Source organism: Somniosus microcephalus, chromosome 5 (genome assembly GCF_052327205.1).
Source record: "Somniosus microcephalus isolate GS21.2 chromosome 5, FLI_Smic_1.0, whole genome shotgun sequence".
Classification (NCBI taxonomy): Eukaryota; Metazoa; Chordata; class Chondrichthyes; order Squaliformes; family Somniosidae; genus Somniosus; species Somniosus microcephalus.
This window is the reverse complement of record NC_140991.1, coordinates 72,963,925-72,983,596: the sequence shown is the minus strand read 5'-3', so window position 1 is coordinate 72,983,596 and position 19,672 is coordinate 72,963,925. Positions and strand designations below refer to the sequence as shown.

Here is a 19,672-nt window from a genome sequence, read left to right as displayed (position 1 = left end):
TACACGGGATCTTCCTGGTCCATCGGTAAGCAGTGCATTTAGCTACTGATTCATCAGTAGGACACCAAGATGAAGACTTTTTCTCTCCTGGCTCCACCATGCTGGGGTATAATTCCATGGGCACTGATTGCCCTCTTAGCCCAAGTAGTCATTCTGTACAGTGACTATAGCCAGTTTGTTGGATTATTGGGGCATCACAGCTAACTCTGATTTGTCCTCCCTGTCGTCCACATACACAGATTTGCAGAATGTTTCATTGGATAGTAATCAGTACTGGGAATCCTGACTGACACATTTTTCCCTCCCATCCCAGGGGATTGAGGTCAATTTAATGCCTAATCTAGTAGACATCAGCAAATATGACACATCTGGATTGACCTCTGGACCTTCCTGATTCATATGGCTCAGTTCCACATTAGGCAGTACATTTAACAACTGAGCCAATTAGGGGAAGCTGAGAAGATGACTTTTTAATTGAACTTTTACTTTAATTTGAGAGTTGATGGCTCAGTGGTTCCTGCTGACAGGAAATTTGTATCTCTACTGTTTTGAAGGGTTCTTTATGGCAGTTTTACATTGAAAACTTAGTGGCTAAGATCAGATTTAGATATACAGTAATGTGAGCATTTAATTCCAGGCAGTAAACTTCTTGGCTTCTAAGATTAATTTGTATGACATGTAAAAGGTTACGTTTTGCAATATATTTTGTTTGTGTAGAGTAATAAATAAATAAAAGAATTAAAGATGTAATACATGTGGAGTTATGTGACGGTTGTGAGGTGTATATCTATATGTGTACATAAAATCTGGCTGCTGTGCCTGATGCTGTCAGTGCAAACTATGTGATGAGAGTTTCTGAATTGAGCTACTCATTGTGTGCATTATACTTTGTTTCAATGTATTGGGCCTCTGTGTTCTGCCTAGACCCTAAAGGTGTATTTACAACAACAACTTACCTTTTTATATAGCGCCTTTAACGTAATAAAACGTCCCAAGGCGCTTCACTGGAGCGTTACCAAAATAAATTACGCTGAGATACTAAACCTTGAATCATTTTACCTGAACCAAAAATGGTCTAAGGATTTTTGCACCATTTTGTCTCAACTCAGTAATATATTTACTATTTTTGTTTGTTTCTTGTTGGGGAGGAAATGATTTTGGGATTTAACTTGAATTACTAACCACTTGATCTGATAATTTACAGTTTGTGTTAAACCAACATCGAGGTGTGTGTTCATTTTAGGGTGTTATCCTGGCATATTTATGGTACAAGAGCACAAAAGTTCAATTGAAAATACTGAATAGCCCATTATTTTGAAAACAAAATATAGGTTATGAGAAAATGTATGCATTATATGCTGCAGAGTTATTGTCATCATTGGAGGGCAGATTGTAATATTTGGATTTTTACTGTTATAAATCTATTGGTTACTTACTGTTTTTTAAGGATTTAAAGTGTTTGTGATCAAAGTGATTGCAATACAGTGGGTCACTCTAGATTTGTTTATGCGTAGTAGTTAACATTGCAGGAGGGGGATGGTGTTAGAAATTTGAACCATCTGGATGATTGTCAGGAATGCTGAGCTACAGGGTTCTTTGTTGGTCTTTCACCAATGTTTCCCACGTGTGTCTGGCACAGTGCCTGTTAACAGCACAGTGCGTTTAATGTGTCATACTTTTAAACTATTGGTTTGGAAACCCCACAAGCCAAGGAACTGACACATGCCAAGCTTTTGAGTCAACACATTCAGCATAGTATTAGGATTTCCGAGCTTAGTGCCTAGATACCTTCGGTCAATTTAATATGAATGTAATATTGTGTTTTTTTTAATTGCTCACAGACTAATTTAAGGAATACTTTTTCTTGCAGACTAAATTGAAAGATTTTTGTTTTTACACTTAACAAAATCTAAACTTTGTGTGACTTTCTGTAGTTTATAATGTGTTTTGTTTTTTGTTTTGTTTTGGTTTATGTGCAGGTTGGGCCCATGTGGTTTGTGCACTTTATATTCCAGAGGTGCAGTTTGCAAATGTTACTACAATGGAACCCATTGTACTACAGTACGTTCCCCATGAACGCTTCAACAAGGTAATTAAATTATTAAACCAAAACCAAAATTATACTAATTTTCAGGTAGTTTGTAGTGTAAGCATTCAAGCACACACTTCTAACTAAATTACTTCAGGCTTGAGTCTCTGGGCTACCTGTGACTAATCTACTTGCTTGCTACTAGTTGGAATAGTTCTTGGCCAGGCTGTTAGCTCAGCACTTTGAAGAAGCAGTGTTACACTTCCGTTGTGTAATCTATGGGAACATCTCATTTTCGTAAAATTTGATGTTTTTCAAGGATATGACATTACTTGTTCTATCTCATTACAAGTGGACTTCCTGTCAGTTGATTCCAACAGAAATGTTGGTTCTAGTGGCCCAGTGGGTCTCCTCACCATTTGAAATTTCAATTTGAAATCGGGCCTTTTAAGTTGCTAAGAGGCCTTCTGCATGGGTAGAGAAAATCTTAAGTCACTTATTCTGGCCGTTCTCAAATGTCTCTTCCCATATTGTGCAGTGTGAGAAACAGAAGTTAGCAGACTCAAATTACCAGTCATGCTGCACAGCACTCCATGTGTTTTACCTGGAGAAAACCCAGATGTGACCTTATTTTCACAATGTATGTGTGTTTGTGAGCAAGTGATTTTTTTGTTGCTAAAATAGAAATGTGATGTGGGGAGAACTTTTTTCTTTTGGATTAAAAACAATCTCTTGTATGGTATTAGTCTGCTCTTGAGTTTTTTTGCCCATCACCAAGGACTGAGCTGATTTTTTTTAAACCTATCACTTACAACAAATGCCCAACATTAAAATTGAAATCAATTATTTGTAGCAGTTTTAACCATTTTTAAAGAGCATGACTGTCACTATTTTATAGAAAGTACTGAAGCACACACTGTTACAGTGCAGTATGTGTTTACAACTCAAATTAAGTTGTAGAGAGTCAAATTGATGTTTTCAAATTAGATTGAGAAACCTCTGACGTTTTATTCTTTTCAACTTTCTCTCTTTGTGCTGAAGCCAGGGACTCTTGCAGGGGTATATTCCACAGTTGTCAGCAGCCCTCTGGTGTCTCACCCAAGTGGCCACGCTTTTATATGAGCATAGACAGTGATCACCAGCAAATTATCCATATATGGAGGCCATCAAACGCAAACATAGTCCTGTTTCCACTTAACGTGTACTTACTAATTAAAGCCTGACAGAGATCAATAAATTCAACACAGATGCGATTGAATGTTGGATTTTCCAGTCTATGTAGTTCAGTACCACATTAGGCAGTGCATTATCTTGCTAAACCATTGAGGGAGCCCTGTAAAATGTTTTAAAACATTGATTTTCTTGAGTATAAATGTGCAACTTAAATAAGGTAAATAGGATTTTAAAAAAAAGTTTCTCTCACTCCTGGTATGCCAGACAGTCTGTTTCTCGTACACTGCCAATGTCATTAACTTCTTGTACCTCGTACTGCGTTTACTTTATAGTGCAGTATGTACCTTCCATGACTATTAGGAAAGGTAAGTTGGCTAGAAATCAAGATCTGTGAATCATGACTTAAAAACTACATGATTGATCGATTGTTTTTCTGTTCTGGCTGTTGTAAAATCTGTCCTGAAGTATAAATCGGATGGAATCTACAGATGTGGGACTCCAAATTGGATTTGCAAGATAAAACACCTTAAAATGTGCCACAACTAGCTCAACTTTGCTTGGCTTTTGGGAGGGAAAGGAAAGAGGGTGGATCCCACTTGGCTCCAGATAATCCTGCAAGCATGTGCTCCAGTGGGTAGGGTAGTCCTAACTAAATAACCAGCAGGAAGCTCAGTACTGTAAGCTGTGTGGTTTTAGCTGTTTAAACTCCAGCGGCACCCCTCTGAACATTTGGATGTTCTAGGTCTTGGCTCTGTCAACCTGAGCCTAAGCTCTCTGGACTTGGATGAGTGGTAACATGTTTCTACAGGGGAGTGTGCGTACTCCATATTGCAAAAACCAAAACCCTATAGGTGGGTGTAGATTTCTCAGTAGCTTGATTTGGAGACTGTTGAACAGGATGACAAATTTCTCCATGCCAGATATCTAGATGACAAAGAAAAATTCCGAATGCAATCCTTGTTTTAAAAACAAGGGACTCGAGATCTAGTTTGTTCTGCGACTGGATTTTACAACACCAACAAAAACTTGAATTTATATAGCACCTTTAATGTAGAAAAATGTCCCATGGTGCTTCATAGGAGTGTAACATAGACAAAAATAAGCACCGAGCCAAAGGAGGAGATATTAGGATGGTGACTAACGTTTGTTAGAGGTTTTATGGGGGGCCTTAAAGGAGGAGAGAGAGGTGGAGAAGCGGAGAGATTTAGGGAGGGAATTCCAGAGCTAGGGCCTACATGCCTGAAGGGGTGAAGGGGATTCGGGAATCAAAAATAGGCCAGAGCTGGAGGAACGCAAGAGGTGTTGGAGGAGGTTAGAGGTGGGGAGGGGCGAGACCATGGAGGGATTTGATGAGGGGAATGAAAATTATAAAATCAAAGCCTTGATGGACCGGGAGCTTGGCATCCTATTTGACCCTGAGCTGAACTTCCAACTCCAAATCCCCTCTCATTACGAAGACTGCCTACTTTCATCTCCATAACATTGCCTGTCTCAGCCCCTGCCTCAGTTTATCTGCTGCTGAAACCTTCATCCATGCTTTTGTTACCTCCAGACTCGACGATTCCAATGCTGACCTGGCTGTCCTCCCAGCTTCCACCCTCCATGAGCTCATCCAAAGCTCCGATGCCCATATCCTAACCTGCACCTGCTCGCCCATCACCCCTGTGCTCACTGACCTACATTGGTTCCCGGTCCACCATTTAATCTTAATTCATAATAGAACTTTTCAAATTTGAGCTAAAACTACACTTAAAATATTGAATCCTCATAGTATTTATGTCTCATTAATAATGCTGCAACATCAACCCTGTTGAGTTCAGTATGCATGAGTAATGCAGTTGCTATATAATGAATTGGATTTTCAGAAAGTTTTGACAAGGTTCGTTCACATCAACGATTAATTGTGATGGTAAGGAGTCATTAAGGGGTAGAATATGACACTATATTTTAAAAAAGTGATACAAACTCAACATAAATGGAAGCTTTCAAGCTAGAAAGAGGTTATTAGCTCAACAGTCCAGTCTTGGGACCTTGCTGTCTTCTATATATGCAATTATTTGGATGAGGGAATCCGAAGTAAATAAGAGGCAGAGCAAATAATGAGAATCAATGTACAGGAAACTGTTTTATACGGGACCGACGTGGTGCCGGTTGATCCAAAAAGTCCGGATTACAGAGAGGTATACTTATTAAGGTACGAGAGCCCCGTACATGGCCACAAATCCAGGCGTCCCTGTTGTATGGCAACAGGTGCAGGAACCCCGGTTACATGGCCATAGGTCCAGGCGTCCCTGTTGCATGGCAACAGGTGCAGGAACCCTGGTTACATGGCCATAGGTCCAGGCGTCCCTGTTGCATGGCAACAGATGCAGGAACCCCGGTTACATGGCCACAGATCCAGGAACCCCGATTACACGGCCACTAATATGAAGTAAAACTTGCCTGAACCTACTCCGGAATCTTGCCGGTTAAGAGAGATTTCCGGTTATTTAGGTGCCGGTAAAAAGAGAGTTTCCTGTAATGAGATACAGAAAGTTTTGGATTTTTTAAGTAATTAGGCTAGTCTGTGACTGATGCAATTCAATGTGCATAAATGTAGATTATATTGAAGCAAGAAACCAAAGGAAAGGAGTATGTGTTAAAATTGAATAATCATAAAATATGCTGATCAGGAAAGAGGTCTTGGGGTTATTGGGTAATTCTCAGCTACAGCAAAAAAGGCACTTAAGATACTATGTTGTATTTATTGTACAACAGCTCCATGCTATAACAGTTACATTGTTGCATAAGGGGTTATAAGGTACAGCTCCTGTCTCCTAATCACAGGAAAAAAATTATTGTCCATTAAAGTAATTCTAAGGAGCAGAAATTTAGAGGAGTTGTTAAGGAGTATAGGTTTTTCTTTAGGAAAAAAGCACACTTTGAGTTGACCTAACTGAAGTTTTCAATACGGTGAATGGTTGGGTTGGACTGATGCAGGCAAATTGTTCACTCTAGCAAAGGGTTCAAATACCAGGGAAACAATTTAAAAATTAGGAATTAAGAAGGAAGTCGAGCAGAAGTTTCCTACGGAAGGATAATAGACTTGTGGAATAAGTTACAAGGCAGGCCATTGAAGTTCACGATATAAATAGATTTAAGAGGCCACAAGATGTGTTTCCGAAGAGAGAAGGGATATAGTGAAAAGACTGCTTGGAGTTGAAATCAAACAAAAAGGACAGGGTTGGCCTTTTGGTCTTTTCCTGTTTCTTAAAATTCATATAGTCTAATTCAGTCTGCACAGTTGGGCGCTTTAAGATTGCTAGCAAAATTATTACTGAATTTAAGTAAATGTATCTTGTAGGTACTTAGGCCTACTAACTACTATTTAAGTGATTTAAATGATCATGATATAAAACATTTATATTTATTATGAAATGGTTGATTTACTTCAATAGGTTTAATTTACAGTCTAACTTTTAAGAAGTTTCAGTTTTTAATATTTGCAACAATGATTTTAATTTTAAAACACCAACATTTCATGACACTTGTGAATGCCTGGAAATGTACAGCAGTGAAATGCCAATAGGAACAGGAGTAGGCCATTGAGCCCCTCGAACCTGTTCCGCCATTCAATGAGACCATGGCTGATCTGCGACCTAACTCCATATACCCGCCTTTGGCCCATATCCCTTAATGCCTTTAGTTAACAAAAAGCAATCAATCCCCGATTTTAAATTAATAATTGATCGAGCATCAATTGCTGTTTGTGGAAGAGAGTTCCAAACTTCTACCACCCCTTTGTGTGTAGAAGTGTTTCCTAATTTCACTCCTGAAAGGTCTGGCTCTAATTTTTAGACTAAGCCCCCTAGTCCGAGAATCCCCAACCTGTGGAAATAGTTTCTCTCTATCTACCCTATCTGTCCCCCTTTAAGATCTTGAAAACTTTGATCAGATCACCCGATAACCTTATAAATTCTAGGGAATACAACCCTAATTTGTGTAATCTCTCCTCGTAACTTAACCCTTGAAGTCCGGGTATCATTCTAGTAAACCAACGCTGCACTCCCTCCAAGGCCAATATGTCCTTCCTAAGGTGTGGTGCCCAGAACAACTCTCAGTACTCCAGGTGTGGTCTAACCAGGGTTTTGTATAGCTGCAGCATAACTTCTACCCCCTTGTATTCTAGTCCTCTAGATATAAAGACCAGCATTCCATTAGCCTTTTTATATCTATTCATGACATTTTAATGACCTATGTACCTGGAGCCCTAAGCCTCTTTGGACTGCTACTGTTTTTAGCTTTTCATCATTTAGAAAGTACCCTGTCCTATTCTTTTTAGGTCCAAAGTGGATGACCTTGCATTTGCCTACATTGAAATCCATTTGCCACAGTTTTGCCCATTCACTTAATCTGTCGATATCCCTTTGTAATTTTATGGTTTCCTCTACAATGCTGCCTATCTTTGTGTCATCGGCAAATTTTAATATGACTTTCTATGCCATCATCTAAGTAATTAATAAATACTGTGAACAGTTAAGGCCCCAACATAGATCCCCGAGGGACACCACTAGTCACATCCTGCTAATTTGAGTACCTACCCATTATCCCTATTGCCTGTCTCCTGCCGCTCAGCCAATTTCCTAACCAGGTCAATAATTTGCCCTCAATTCCGTGGGCAACCTTTGTTAACAGTCTCTTATGTGGAACTTTATCAAATGCCTTCTGGAAGTCCATATAAATAACATCCATAGACATTCCCCTGTCCACTACTTTAGCCACCTCCTCAAAAAATTCAATCAGGTTTGTCAGGCATGACCTACCTTTCACAAATCCATGCTTGCTCTCTGATCAACTGAGAATTTTCAAGGTGTTCAGTCACCCTATCCTTAATTATAGACTCTAGCCATTTCCCGACAACAGATGTTCGGCTAACTGGTCTATAATTCTCTGGTTTCCCTCTCTCGCCATTCTTAAATAGCAGAGTGACGGGCACAATTTTCCAATCTAAAGGAACAGTTCCTGAATCGAGAGAACTTTGGAAGATTATAGTTAGGGCATCTGCAGTGTTCCCACCTACTTCCTTTAAAATCCTGGGATTTGTCACTCTTTAGTGCCATTATTTTCTTCATTACTGTTATTTTGCTTAGTTTATTTAATATTAGTTTCCTTGGGATTTCTGGCATGCTATCCTCTTCCTCTGCTGTAAATACTGACGCAAAGTAATTATTCAACATGTCCGCCATTTCCTTATTATCATTGATAATATCACCGCTTTCAGTTTTTAAGGGGCCAACATTGCTCCTGACGACCCTCTTTTTTCCTAATATAGTTGTAAAAGTTCTTTGTGTTGATCTTGATATCCCTTGCAAGTTTCTTTTCATATCCCTTTTTGTAGCGCTTACTATCATTTTGTGACCATTTGCTGTTCTTTGTATCTTTCCCATTCGCCAGGATATTTTGCATTTTTGTATGGTTTTTTTCTTTGTTTTATGCTGCCTCATACCTCTTTAGTCGTCCATGGCTTTTTTTTGGGCAAGTAGAGCTCTTGCCCCTCGGGAATAAACTGGTTCTGTATCACCTTAAATTCTTTTTTGAACATCTCCCACTGATCTTCTGCCTTTTTACCCATTAACAGATTTGCCCAGTTTACTGTGAACAGTCTCTGTCTCATCCCATTGAAGTCAGCCTTACCCAAATCTAGAATCTTAGAGGCAGTTTTGTGTTTCTCCCTTTCAAACGCTACGTTGAACTCGATCATGTTATGATCGCTATTGGATAAATGTTCATGCACAGTTAGGCTGTTAACTAAATCTGTCTCATTACTAAATTTAATATGGCATGCCCCCTTGTTGCCTCTAGGATATATTGTTGTAGAAATCTATCCCGGACACACTCAAGAAATTCACTACTTTTCTGACAGGTGCTAGACTGCTTATTCCAATCTATATGAAAGTTGAAATCCCCATTAAAACCATTCTGCCTTTGCTATTAGCTTGTCTAATCTCTGCATTTATACAATCTAGCACTTCACAGCTGCTACCAGGGGGCTATACACAACTCGCACTACAGTCTTAAGTCTTTTCCTATTTTTTAATTCTACCCATAAAGTCTCCACTGGCTACTTCTCGTTGTATCCTCTCTTATCAATGAAGTGATTTCATCCTTAATCACTAAGGCTACTCCTCCCCTCTGCCAATTTCCCTATCTTTCCTGGAGACCTTATAACCTGATATATTCAGTTACCAGTTGTGACCGTCTTGCAGCCATGTCTCAGTAATGGCTACCATGTCATAGCGTCCAAAATAAATTTGCACCTTCAGTTTATTCCTTATACTCCGTGTGTTTGTATAAAGAATGCTTATTTGGGCCACACACCCTAGCCTGCCCTTCAGCTCTAATGTTTTACTCACTTGTTTCTTATTTCTCTCTCCTGGTTTAATCACTTTACATCTTTTAGTTTTCCCTTTACATGTAGTGCCTAAAGATCAATTTTTGACTGTTACTCTACTCTCTTCCCTTTCGTTTGTTTTTGAACTACATTTCCACCAGAGCCCTCCCTCCCCACTTACTAGTTTAAAGTCCTTGTGACCGCCCTATTTATCCTTTTAAGGCTAGGACCCTGGTCCCAGACCAGTTCAGGTGGAGCCTGTCCCAATGGTACAGTTCCTTCCTGTCCCAATATTGGTGCCAGTGCCCCATGAAATGGAGCCCCTCTTTCCCACACCACTCCTTTAGCCACGTGTTCACGTCCCTAATCAGCTTATCCCTGCGCCAATTTGCATGTGGCACAGGTAATAATCCAGAGATTATAACCCTTGAGGTCCTGTTCTTTAATTTAGCTCCTAGTTCTTGGGACTCCCCAAACAGGACCTCTTGCCTACTCTTCCCTATGTTGTTGATCCCAACATGGACCACAATGACTGGATCCTTCCCCTCCCTCTCCAATATCCTTTTGAGATGTCCCTCGCCCTGGCACCAGGTAGGCAACATACCATGTGAGACTCTCGATCTTGATTACAAAGGATGCTATCTGTCCCCCGAATTATTATAGAATCCCATACAACTACCACATTAGGCTTCCTCTCCTCCTCCCCATCCCTCCTTAGGACAGCCTCCTGCTCCAAAGTGCCATGGTCTGCACTCTGACTGTCCTTCCGACAGTCTTTATCCTTATCCTCACGGGTAGGAAGTACATTGTATCTGTTGAATAGGATTGGTTTCTTTGTATCCTCGTTCCCTTTCTTACCTGGGTTCCCCTACTCTGCACACTATCGGTCACACCAACCCCATTCTGAACCTGCACACCTCTACGAGATGCAACCGAAGTCTGGAGCAAACTGTCCAGATATTCTTTCCCCCTCCCTTATGTGTCGGAATGTCTCCAACTCACACCCCAGCTCAATGACTTTGAGCCAGAGTGATTCAGGATGGAGACATCTATGCAGCTGTGTTGATGCGGGACAGTCTCGCTGTCCGCAAACACTCTCTCGTACTGCAGTCCAGACACACAACCTGCTTTGGCATTTCTTAGTCTAACCTTGTTTTATTTATTTAATTAGTTAAAATCTTTATTTAACTATGTATTGCTTTTCTGTCCATTTTAATCATGTGAGCATGAGCTGTTTCAGCACAGTCACAGCTTGGTCTACTGTTATGAGATGGATCTTCATCACAAGGTCCCATATTCATTGTACAATTTCTTAATCATAACGGCACAGAAGGAGGCCATTCGGCCCATCGAGTCCGTGCCGGCTTTCTGTAGAGCAATCCAGTCAGTCCCATTCCCTCGCTCTATCCCCGTAGCCCTGCAAGTTTATTTCCCTCAAGTGCCTATCCAGGCTCCCCTTGAAAACATTGAGTGTCTCCGCTTCCACCACTTCCATCGGCAGCAAATTCCAGGTCATCACAACTCGCTGCGTAAAAAAGTTTTTCCTCATATCCCCCTGTATCTCTTGCCCAAAACCTTAAATCTGTGTCCCCTAGTCCTTGTACCATCAACTAGTGGGAACAGCCTTTCCCTGTCTAGCCTATCCAAACCTGTCATAATCTTGTACACCTCTATCAAATCACCCCTCAACTTCCTTTGTTCTAATGAAAACAAATCCAGCTTCTTCAACCTGTCCTTGTAGCTAAGATCCCCCATCCCTGGAACCATTCTGGTAATTCTCCTCTGCACCCTCTCGAGGGCCTTCACATCCTTCCTAAAGTATGGTGACCAGAACTGGATGCAATACTCCAGTTGTGGCCTAACCAGCGCTTATAACTTCTCTACTTTTGTACTCTATTTATGAAGCCCAAGATCCCATATGCTTTGTTAACCACTCTCTCAGTATGTCCTGCCACCTTCAGGGACCTATGCACATTAACTCCCAGGTCACTTTGTCCCTTCACACTCTTTAAAACTGTGCCATTAAGTGTATATTGCCTCTCCCTGTTCCTTCTGCCAAAATGCATCACCTCACACTTCTCTGTATTAAATTCCATCTGCCACTTGCCTACCCATTCTGCTAGCCTTTCTATGCCCTGTTGCATTCAATTGATATCATCACTGTTTGTCACACCCCCAAGTTTGGTGTCATTGTCAAATTTAGAAATTCTACTTTGTATTCCAATATCCAGGTCATTTATATAACAACAACAACTTGTATTTATATAGTGCCTTTAACGTAGTAAAACATCCCAAAGCGCTGCACAGGAGTATTTTAAGTCAAAAAACTTGACACCGATCCACATAAGGATAAATTAGGGCAGGTGACCAAAAGCTTGGTCAAAGAGGTAGGTTTTAAGGAGCATCTTAAAGGAGGAAAGAGAGGTAGCGAATATCTATATACAGGAAACTTTGTGCTATCCGGCACCCATGGGACCGAGCCACTGCCGTTTTTTTAAAAGCTCTGGATAGACCAGCGTCAATGTTATCAGATAGGAGCTTTTCATCGCAGTATCTGACCACAAACACTGTTGCTCAGCAACAGCTTGTAAACACTCGGCCCGTGGCTTGGAAGCGTCTCTGAAGCTGTTGCTAAGATACAGAGATGCTTTCTAGAGCCTGCCGTGTCTGACCACAAACACTGTTGCTCAGCAACAGCTTGTAAACACTCGGCCCAGTAGCTTGGAAGCGTCCCTGAAGCTGTTGCTAAGCGACAGACGCTTTCCAGAGCCTGCCTGTGAAAAGAATGCTAGGAGAAAAAAAAACACCTAACCAAAACGGCTGCTGATTTCTGCCGTTAGATCAAAGTTGCCGGACATTCAACTTCCGGATAGCTCAAAGTTTCTTGTATATCTAAAAAAGCAGTGACCCTTGGGGAACACCACTGTCTACCACCCTCCAGTCTGAAAAACAGACATTTACCACAACTTGCTGTTTTCTGTCCTTAAGCCAATTCCTTATCCAAGCTGCCACTGACCCACCTATTCCATGAGCCTCAATTTTGCTAACCAGCTTTTTATGTGGTACTTTGTCAAACATCTTCCGAAAATCTATGTAGACAACATCCATTGCATTCCCTTCATCAATCCTCTGTTACTTCATCAAAAAATTCAATTAGATTAGTCAAACACGATCTGCCTTTTACAAACCCGTGATGGCTCTCCTTAATTAGCTTAAACCTCTCCAAATGCCCGTCAATTTTTTTCCTTGATTATTGTTTCTAAAACTTTACCTACCACTGATGTTAAACTGACCGGCCTGTAGTTACTAGGATTGTCCTTGCACCCTTTCTTGAACAATGGTGTCACATTTGCCACTTTCCAATCCTAAGGCACCTTCCCCGCATCTAGGGAAGATTGGAAAATTATGGCCAGCCCTTCCGTTATCTCCTCCCCCAATTCCCTTAGCAACCTGGGATGCAAGCCATCTGGACCAGGTGACTTGTCCACTCTAAGCATACCCAGCCATTCTAGTACATCCTGTCTATCAATTTTCACCCCTTCCATTGCTTCTACCTTTTCCACTTCTACCGATATTTTGTCAGCATCCACTTCCTTAGTAAACACTGATACAACGTATTCATTGAGTATTCTAGCCTTGCCCTGCACCTCTAAGCATATATCACCTTCTTTGTCCCTAATAGGCCCCACCCCGCTTCTTACTTCCCGCTTACTGTTTACATGCTGGTCGAATATATTTGGATTCCCTTTTATGTTAACCGCCATTCTACTCTCATTCTCTCTTTGCCAATCTTATTTTCATCTTCACATTCCCTCTCAACTTATTGTATTTGGTCTGGTTCTCCCTGGAAGAATTCACCTGACATGCATCATACACCCATTTTTTTTCTGTTTCATTATCTTCTCTATCTCTCTTGTCATCCAAGGAGCCCTTGCTTTGGTTCCCTTACCCTTCCCTTTTGTTGGAATGTACCTAGCCGGTACTTGGAACATCTCCTTAAAGATCACCCATTGTTCCATTACAGTTTTTCCTGCCTGTCTTTGGTTCCATTTTACCCTGGCTAGATCCTTTTGCATCCCATTGAAGTTAGCCCATTTCCAGTTTAGAAGTTCCACTCTAGATTGTTCCTTCCACCTCTCCATTGCTAATCTAAATCTTATGATACGATGATCACTCGTACCCAAGTGTTCTCCCACAGACACTTGGTCGACCTGGCCCAGCTCATTCCCCAGTACCAGATCCAGCAATGCCTCCTTTCTAGTTGGGTCAAGAACATATTGGTCAAGGAAATTCTCCTGAACACATTTCAGAAATTCCTCCCCCTCCTTTCCCTTTACCCTAGCATTATCCCAATTAAAGTCCCCCAATATCACCACTCAACACCTCTTGCATATCTCTGCAATTTCCCTGCAGATTTGCTCCTCTATCTCCCTCTCACTATTTGGAGGCCTATAGAATATCCCCAATAGCATCATCATACCCTTTTTGTTCCTCGACTCTAACCAAATGGATTCTGTCCTTGTCCCCTCAAGAACATCCTCCCTTTCCAACACTACAATGTGTTCCTTAATCAGCACTGCCACCCCACCTCCCTTTTTTCCTTCCCGATCTTTTCTGAACACCTTGTACCCTTGAATATTAAGTGCCCAGTCCTCACCGTTTTTAAGCCACATTTCCGTTATTGCCACAACATCATATTGCCACACGGCTAATTGTGCTTGTAGCTCACCAACCTTATTCACCACACTTTGTGCGTTTACGTACATGCATTCTAAACCCATTTATGAATTTTTTGTAGTCTTTCTTGGTCTGCTCTTATCTAATATGGTACCACTACTGCCTCTAGTACTATCTTCTCTAGTACTGTCCAACACACTCACTCTTTTATGCCCCTTATTCCTCTTTTCTACTCTTATATGCTGGTGCCCACCCCTCTGCCAAGCTAGTTTAAACCCTCCCCAACAGCACTAACATATGCCAACTAACCACAGAGCTGCATCAGCAACATTAGGAAAGGCTTTTTATTTTTTCTCCCCTCTTTTGTAGGTCTTCAAGGCCCAACTCCGTACTGTGGCAGAGAGGATGGGCAATCTTCTCCCATTTCTTGGCCAATGACTGCTTTTGAGCTGGCCATTCAAAAGTGTGTAGGATGACTTGGTAACATTTTGCTCCTGATAGTCGTGTATGATTATAGGCTATCTATGTTATCAGAAGGTGCAGACAGGAAAACTGCAAAACCTAGCCATAGATATGTGGAGCAAAATATCTTTTATCTGTGATCCATTAAATAACCAGTTGAATCCAAGTAAGATGTTCTTAACTAGTATTTTTTCTTTTTCCAGTTTTCTGTCCTTTTCCTCAAAGCAGAGGGAGAGGGTGTAGAGAAGATGTACAAGGATGATACCAGAAATGCGAGGGTATAACATATCAGGAAAGGATGAACAGGCTGGGTCTCTTTCCTCTTTGAAAAAAGAAGGCTGAGGGGTGACGTAATCGAGGTCTTTAAAATTATGAAAGGTTTTAATGGAGTAGATACAGAGAGAGTGTTTCCACTTGTGGGTAAGCGCATAACTAGAGGCCATCAATATAAGATAGTCACCAAGAAATCCAACAGGGAATTCGGAAGAAACTTCTTTACCCAAAGAGTGGTGAAAATGTGGAACTCGCTACCACAGGGAGTGGTTGAAGTGAATAGTATGGATGCATTTAAGGGGAGGCTTGACAAGCATATGAGGGAGAAAGGAATAGAGGGTTACGCTGATAGATTTAGATGAGGAAAGACTGGAGGAGGCTCGAGTGGAGCATAAATGCCGGCACTAACTGGTTGGGTCGAATGGCCTGTTTCTGTGCCATGTATCCTATGTAATCCTATGTAAAGCATCAACTCTTGCTGGAGTATGGTTTAATGGGTGCTAAAGCCCTTTGGTACGTCACCCAACTGGCTATTCTTGACGTGTGAGCCTAGACAATGTTAGCAGGTTTCCGGATCATGGAGGGGATTACAGTCGATTGTGATTCTGTTGTCCTCGTGTATTTCAGCATAGCTTTCTGAATGACACTGGGAGTGGGAAACCTAGCTGATTTGACAAGACTTGAATGTAGAATATAAAAGTGAGGAAGTTCCACTGCAGTTATAGAGTGCTGGTCAGACCTTGTTTGTAGGTTCCACCTTAGGAAGGGTAATGTTGGCCTTGGAGAAAAGCTAGCCTCTGATGAAAATTGTTAAACTTGAGTTATACTCCCTGTAGATGAAGAGGTTAAAGGGTGATCTAATTGAGGTTACTAACATAATGAAGAAAGTTGACCAGGTAAATGGGGAACAAATCTTGCCTCCAGTAGGGGTATCTAAAATAAGGGGATGTAATCTTGAAATACAAACAAAGCCAGTTAAAAGCAAATCCAGAAAAATAGTTGTTTACAAAAAGGGTTGTGATAATGTGGAATGCATTGCCCCAGAAGGCCATAAAGGCATAATCAACTGGCATTTAAAAAGGTACAGATACTTGGAAGTAAGGATATTAAGGGAGATGAAGAAATGGGGAGAAGGGATTAAAAATAGAGCTGCCATGGCGAACAGTGGCAGAGTAGGTCAGTTCTGATTTGATTTCTCTGCTATCCCTCCCCTTTCAAAGTTGCTGAAGCCAATTGTAGCACACCAGCTAAAGCCTAGGTTGAGATCAGCTAATTCAGTATTGACTGAAAATTGAACCTGGGACCTTCTGGCTTGTATGACTTGGTACTACACGGAGTGCTTTTGATGGGCTATTGTGAGAGGTGTTAATTTATTGCAAGATGCATAATATTTTGAAGTAGCCTTGATGGATGGCTCTGAGTAAGTGCGTTACTAAGTCATACAGATGAAGAAGGTCCCAGAGTCTTTATTTCCCCACCCTTTTCCACCAATGTCCTGAGCACCATCTCTTCTAAAGATGTTGGCTTCTTTCCAGGGCCTGGTTTCATGGATGTGGATGCCTTCTAGTACCTTTCCCAAGTGAATATTATTTGTGAGCGTCTAGGGACTGTAGGCAGTGTATTTGACCACTGGGCACCACAGCCAATGACAATGCTGTCTTCACCTGATGCATACTTACAGGTGTACCTGGATAGTGGTGGGTGGTGTTTGCCGTATTTTCACTTCCCTAATTTGGAGATGCTGAAGCCAATTGTAATACGCTAACTGCCACCCTGCCCAAGATTGTCTAATTTAGTATAGATCAGGGATTGAATCTATGACCACCATGGCCTGTATACAGCAATGAAGATCGCTGTTTCAAATGATTTGAGAACATCATTTTATTTGGCTCTGATGACCCTACGCCACCTTCCATAGGTCAGATAACCAGTAAAAGCTTGTGAATAATTAAGTACATGAGAACTGACATCTGTGGAATCATAACTGCAGGATTAGTCAGTGTTTTCAGAAGAGAAGTTTGGATTTTTTTCAACTTCATGATGTTCTTTCTCTTTCACCCTCTCCATCAAAAACGGGTAACATTCCATTTCACTATTTTTGATATAGGAGTTGACATTTATCAGCTTTTTGATCATTGGTTATTATCATTTATTCTGTGGATGGTGATTTTCACAAAGATATTTTGCAGATGAAGAATGGTGAAGCGTTTAAGTACCAGGGGTCACGAGTTTAAAAAAAATTTGTAATTCAGAAGTATAGGAAATTGGGTGGAATTTGGCCACCCGAAGTGTAAATTTAATTATTTGAAGCAGGTAGTATCAATGGGTTCAAGAGACAATTGGTACATTTCGAGAGAGAGAGATTGAGGGATCTGGTGGGAAAGTTGATTGGTAGAATTAATCAATGGAACATGACTGGCTTTTGTATCTTATGGACTTTTTGGATTTTTCCTAAAAATTCTTGTGTTGTAGCAAATCTTGTATGCAAGGTCAAAATCTAACTGCCAAACAATTATATGTGCATTTGTTACAAGATCTGGAAGGTCAACTGAGTTAAAGCTGCACTCACTGCCTGATCTTAAAATGGTGTATTTAAGTCCATTGCTTTCTTGTAAAAAAAAAATGTACAGAGTCGAAACTCTTAAACAGGCCATTATGATTCAGACCTGTTTATAAACCTATTGCCTACTGAAGTTAGTGAAGATCCTTCCTCATTTCCCTTCTTTCCCCTCTACATCGCAAAAAATAACTCTGCTCATGATACTTCCTACTTAGACTTTTTCTTGCAGCTGATGTAGCATCCCAAGGTTCCATCAGATTATTCTGTAAGATCCAAAGTGATAATTTGTTTTTATTCTATCAAATCTAGTTGTCTGTTCTGCAGACTTCAATTATACTGGATCAGTGTAAATCAAAACATGTCTTTACATTGAACTATATGCATTTTAAAACTGTCCTCAACTGTCATGTGACCCTGGGATAGAAGATGAGTAGAATGATGAAGCTGGGCATTGATTAAAGTTCCAAACTAAACTTACTGGAGATAAATAAAGCAGCAGCTGGCTTAGTAGGGGCTACTTGGAACCCATTCAGAGAAATTAACACAGTTCTGTTCCACTGAAAGTAATATAATGATGAAAACTTTATGGTGCTAATGTACGCCCGGTATTGCAATGATATTTTGGGATAGAAAATCAGTAACTCCAGCCATTCTTAAAACTGTTGACTTTAATGAAAAGTCTGTTGAAGTGTTCCCTTAACCGTGTATTAGGCATTAAAGCTGTAGTTGTGTCAAGCAAAACAGAAGGTCCTACATTTGATTCCTGGGCAGTCCTGAGTTAGCTGATCTTGGGTGCTGTGGACAGCAGGAATGCTACAATTGTTCTATACATGCCTGGTACAGGAGGAGAAAACAAGCAAAGATCCCAGCTTCTAATGACTATCCAATGAGCATTGCTGAAAGTAATGTATGTGGCTATCAAATGAGGCAGAATGGGGTTCAGATGACTTTGAAAAGCATGCCAGCATTCACTATCTTCTAGGTTCATAAATGAAGAACGCATCTTGGCTCCTTTGATGACTCAGCAAGTTTATTCACCGAGTGGCTGAGCACAAACTGCCAATTGAATCTGCAACCTTTCTGCTCAGAATGGCTCAGTTAGCTGATCTCAGGCAGCCTACAAATGTTAGTAAGTATCAGTTAGAAAGGGGAAAATTAGCCAGGGTTCCTGCGCTTGAGTTATTTAAAAAAAACAATAGCAACAATTTGCATTTATACATAGGGAAATGTCCTAAGGCGCTTAACAGGAGTGTAATTGGACAAAAATTGACACAGTGCCAATGAGGGAGATGTTAGGAGACGTAACTAAAAGATTGGGTAAAGGGGTAGGTTTTAAGGAGGGTCTTCAATGAGGAGAGAGAGGCAGAGAGGTTTAGAGAAAAAATTCCAGAATTTAGGACTAAGACAGTTGAAGGCACGGCCATGACTAGTGGGGCGAAGAGATTGGGGCATGCGTAAGAGGCCAGAGTTGAAGGAACGCAGAGTTCTCTGACGGTTGTAGGGCTAGAGAAGGTTAGGGATGAGGGCTGGATGTGGCCATGGATTTCAACGCGAGTGAGAATTTTAAATTTGAGGAGTTGGTGGACTGGGAGCCAGTGTAGGTTAGTGAGCACAGCCATAACAAGCTACCTTCAAGATGCAGATAGCCTAATGAATAAATGCAAGACAAGAATGTGGTTATGGAATTTCCTCAGAGAACACCCTTGCTTATGATTTCTATTCAGTAAAATAATTTAAACCTGATACTTTTCAGTGACTTCATAGCCCTATATTAAGCAGTAACCGTAATCTATGCTGGCTTCGGGTTAAAATTGCAGCTGGGCCCCAATGATATCGAGAAGGACCCCGCTGTCTTTTGACGGGTGTCACACTCACCTGCTCAAAAGAGCAGGTTAATTTTCCAACCTGTGGGAAGGCAGTGAGATTGGAGGGGGTAAGTTACTGTGGGCATTCTAACTGTCCTCCCTTGTTCCTCTGAGCGAGCAGGGTTAAAATCGAGCCAGTGTGCCAGGGGATTGGAGGTTAGTACCTCTGTTCAAGAAGGAAGAGAGTTGGGTAACTGTAGTCTAGTTAGTCTAATATCAGTTGTGAGCAATCTCTTAAAATCTGTATTTTGAGATCATAGTGA

The 19,672-nt window shown here is 41.0% G+C and overlaps 1 protein-coding gene across 10 annotated transcripts in view; it reads left to right on the top strand.

The window, feature by feature from the left end:
• Positions 1–19,672, top strand: part of mllt10 (MLLT10 histone lysine methyltransferase DOT1L cofactor) — a 280,530-nt gene that overhangs the window by 17,791 nt on the left and 243,067 nt on the right. For 6 of the 10 annotated variants that reach the window (XM_085987805.1, XM_085987795.1, XM_085987802.1 and 3 more), the window contains one exon: positions 1,980–2,089. The exons of the other annotated variants lie outside the window; for them this stretch is intronic. In XM_085987805.1, coding sequence (XP_085843931.1) covers positions 1,980–2,089 — 110 coding nt within the window. The remainder of the gene's footprint in view (positions 1–1,979; positions 2,090–19,672) is intronic. 10 annotated transcript variants of the gene reach the window in all.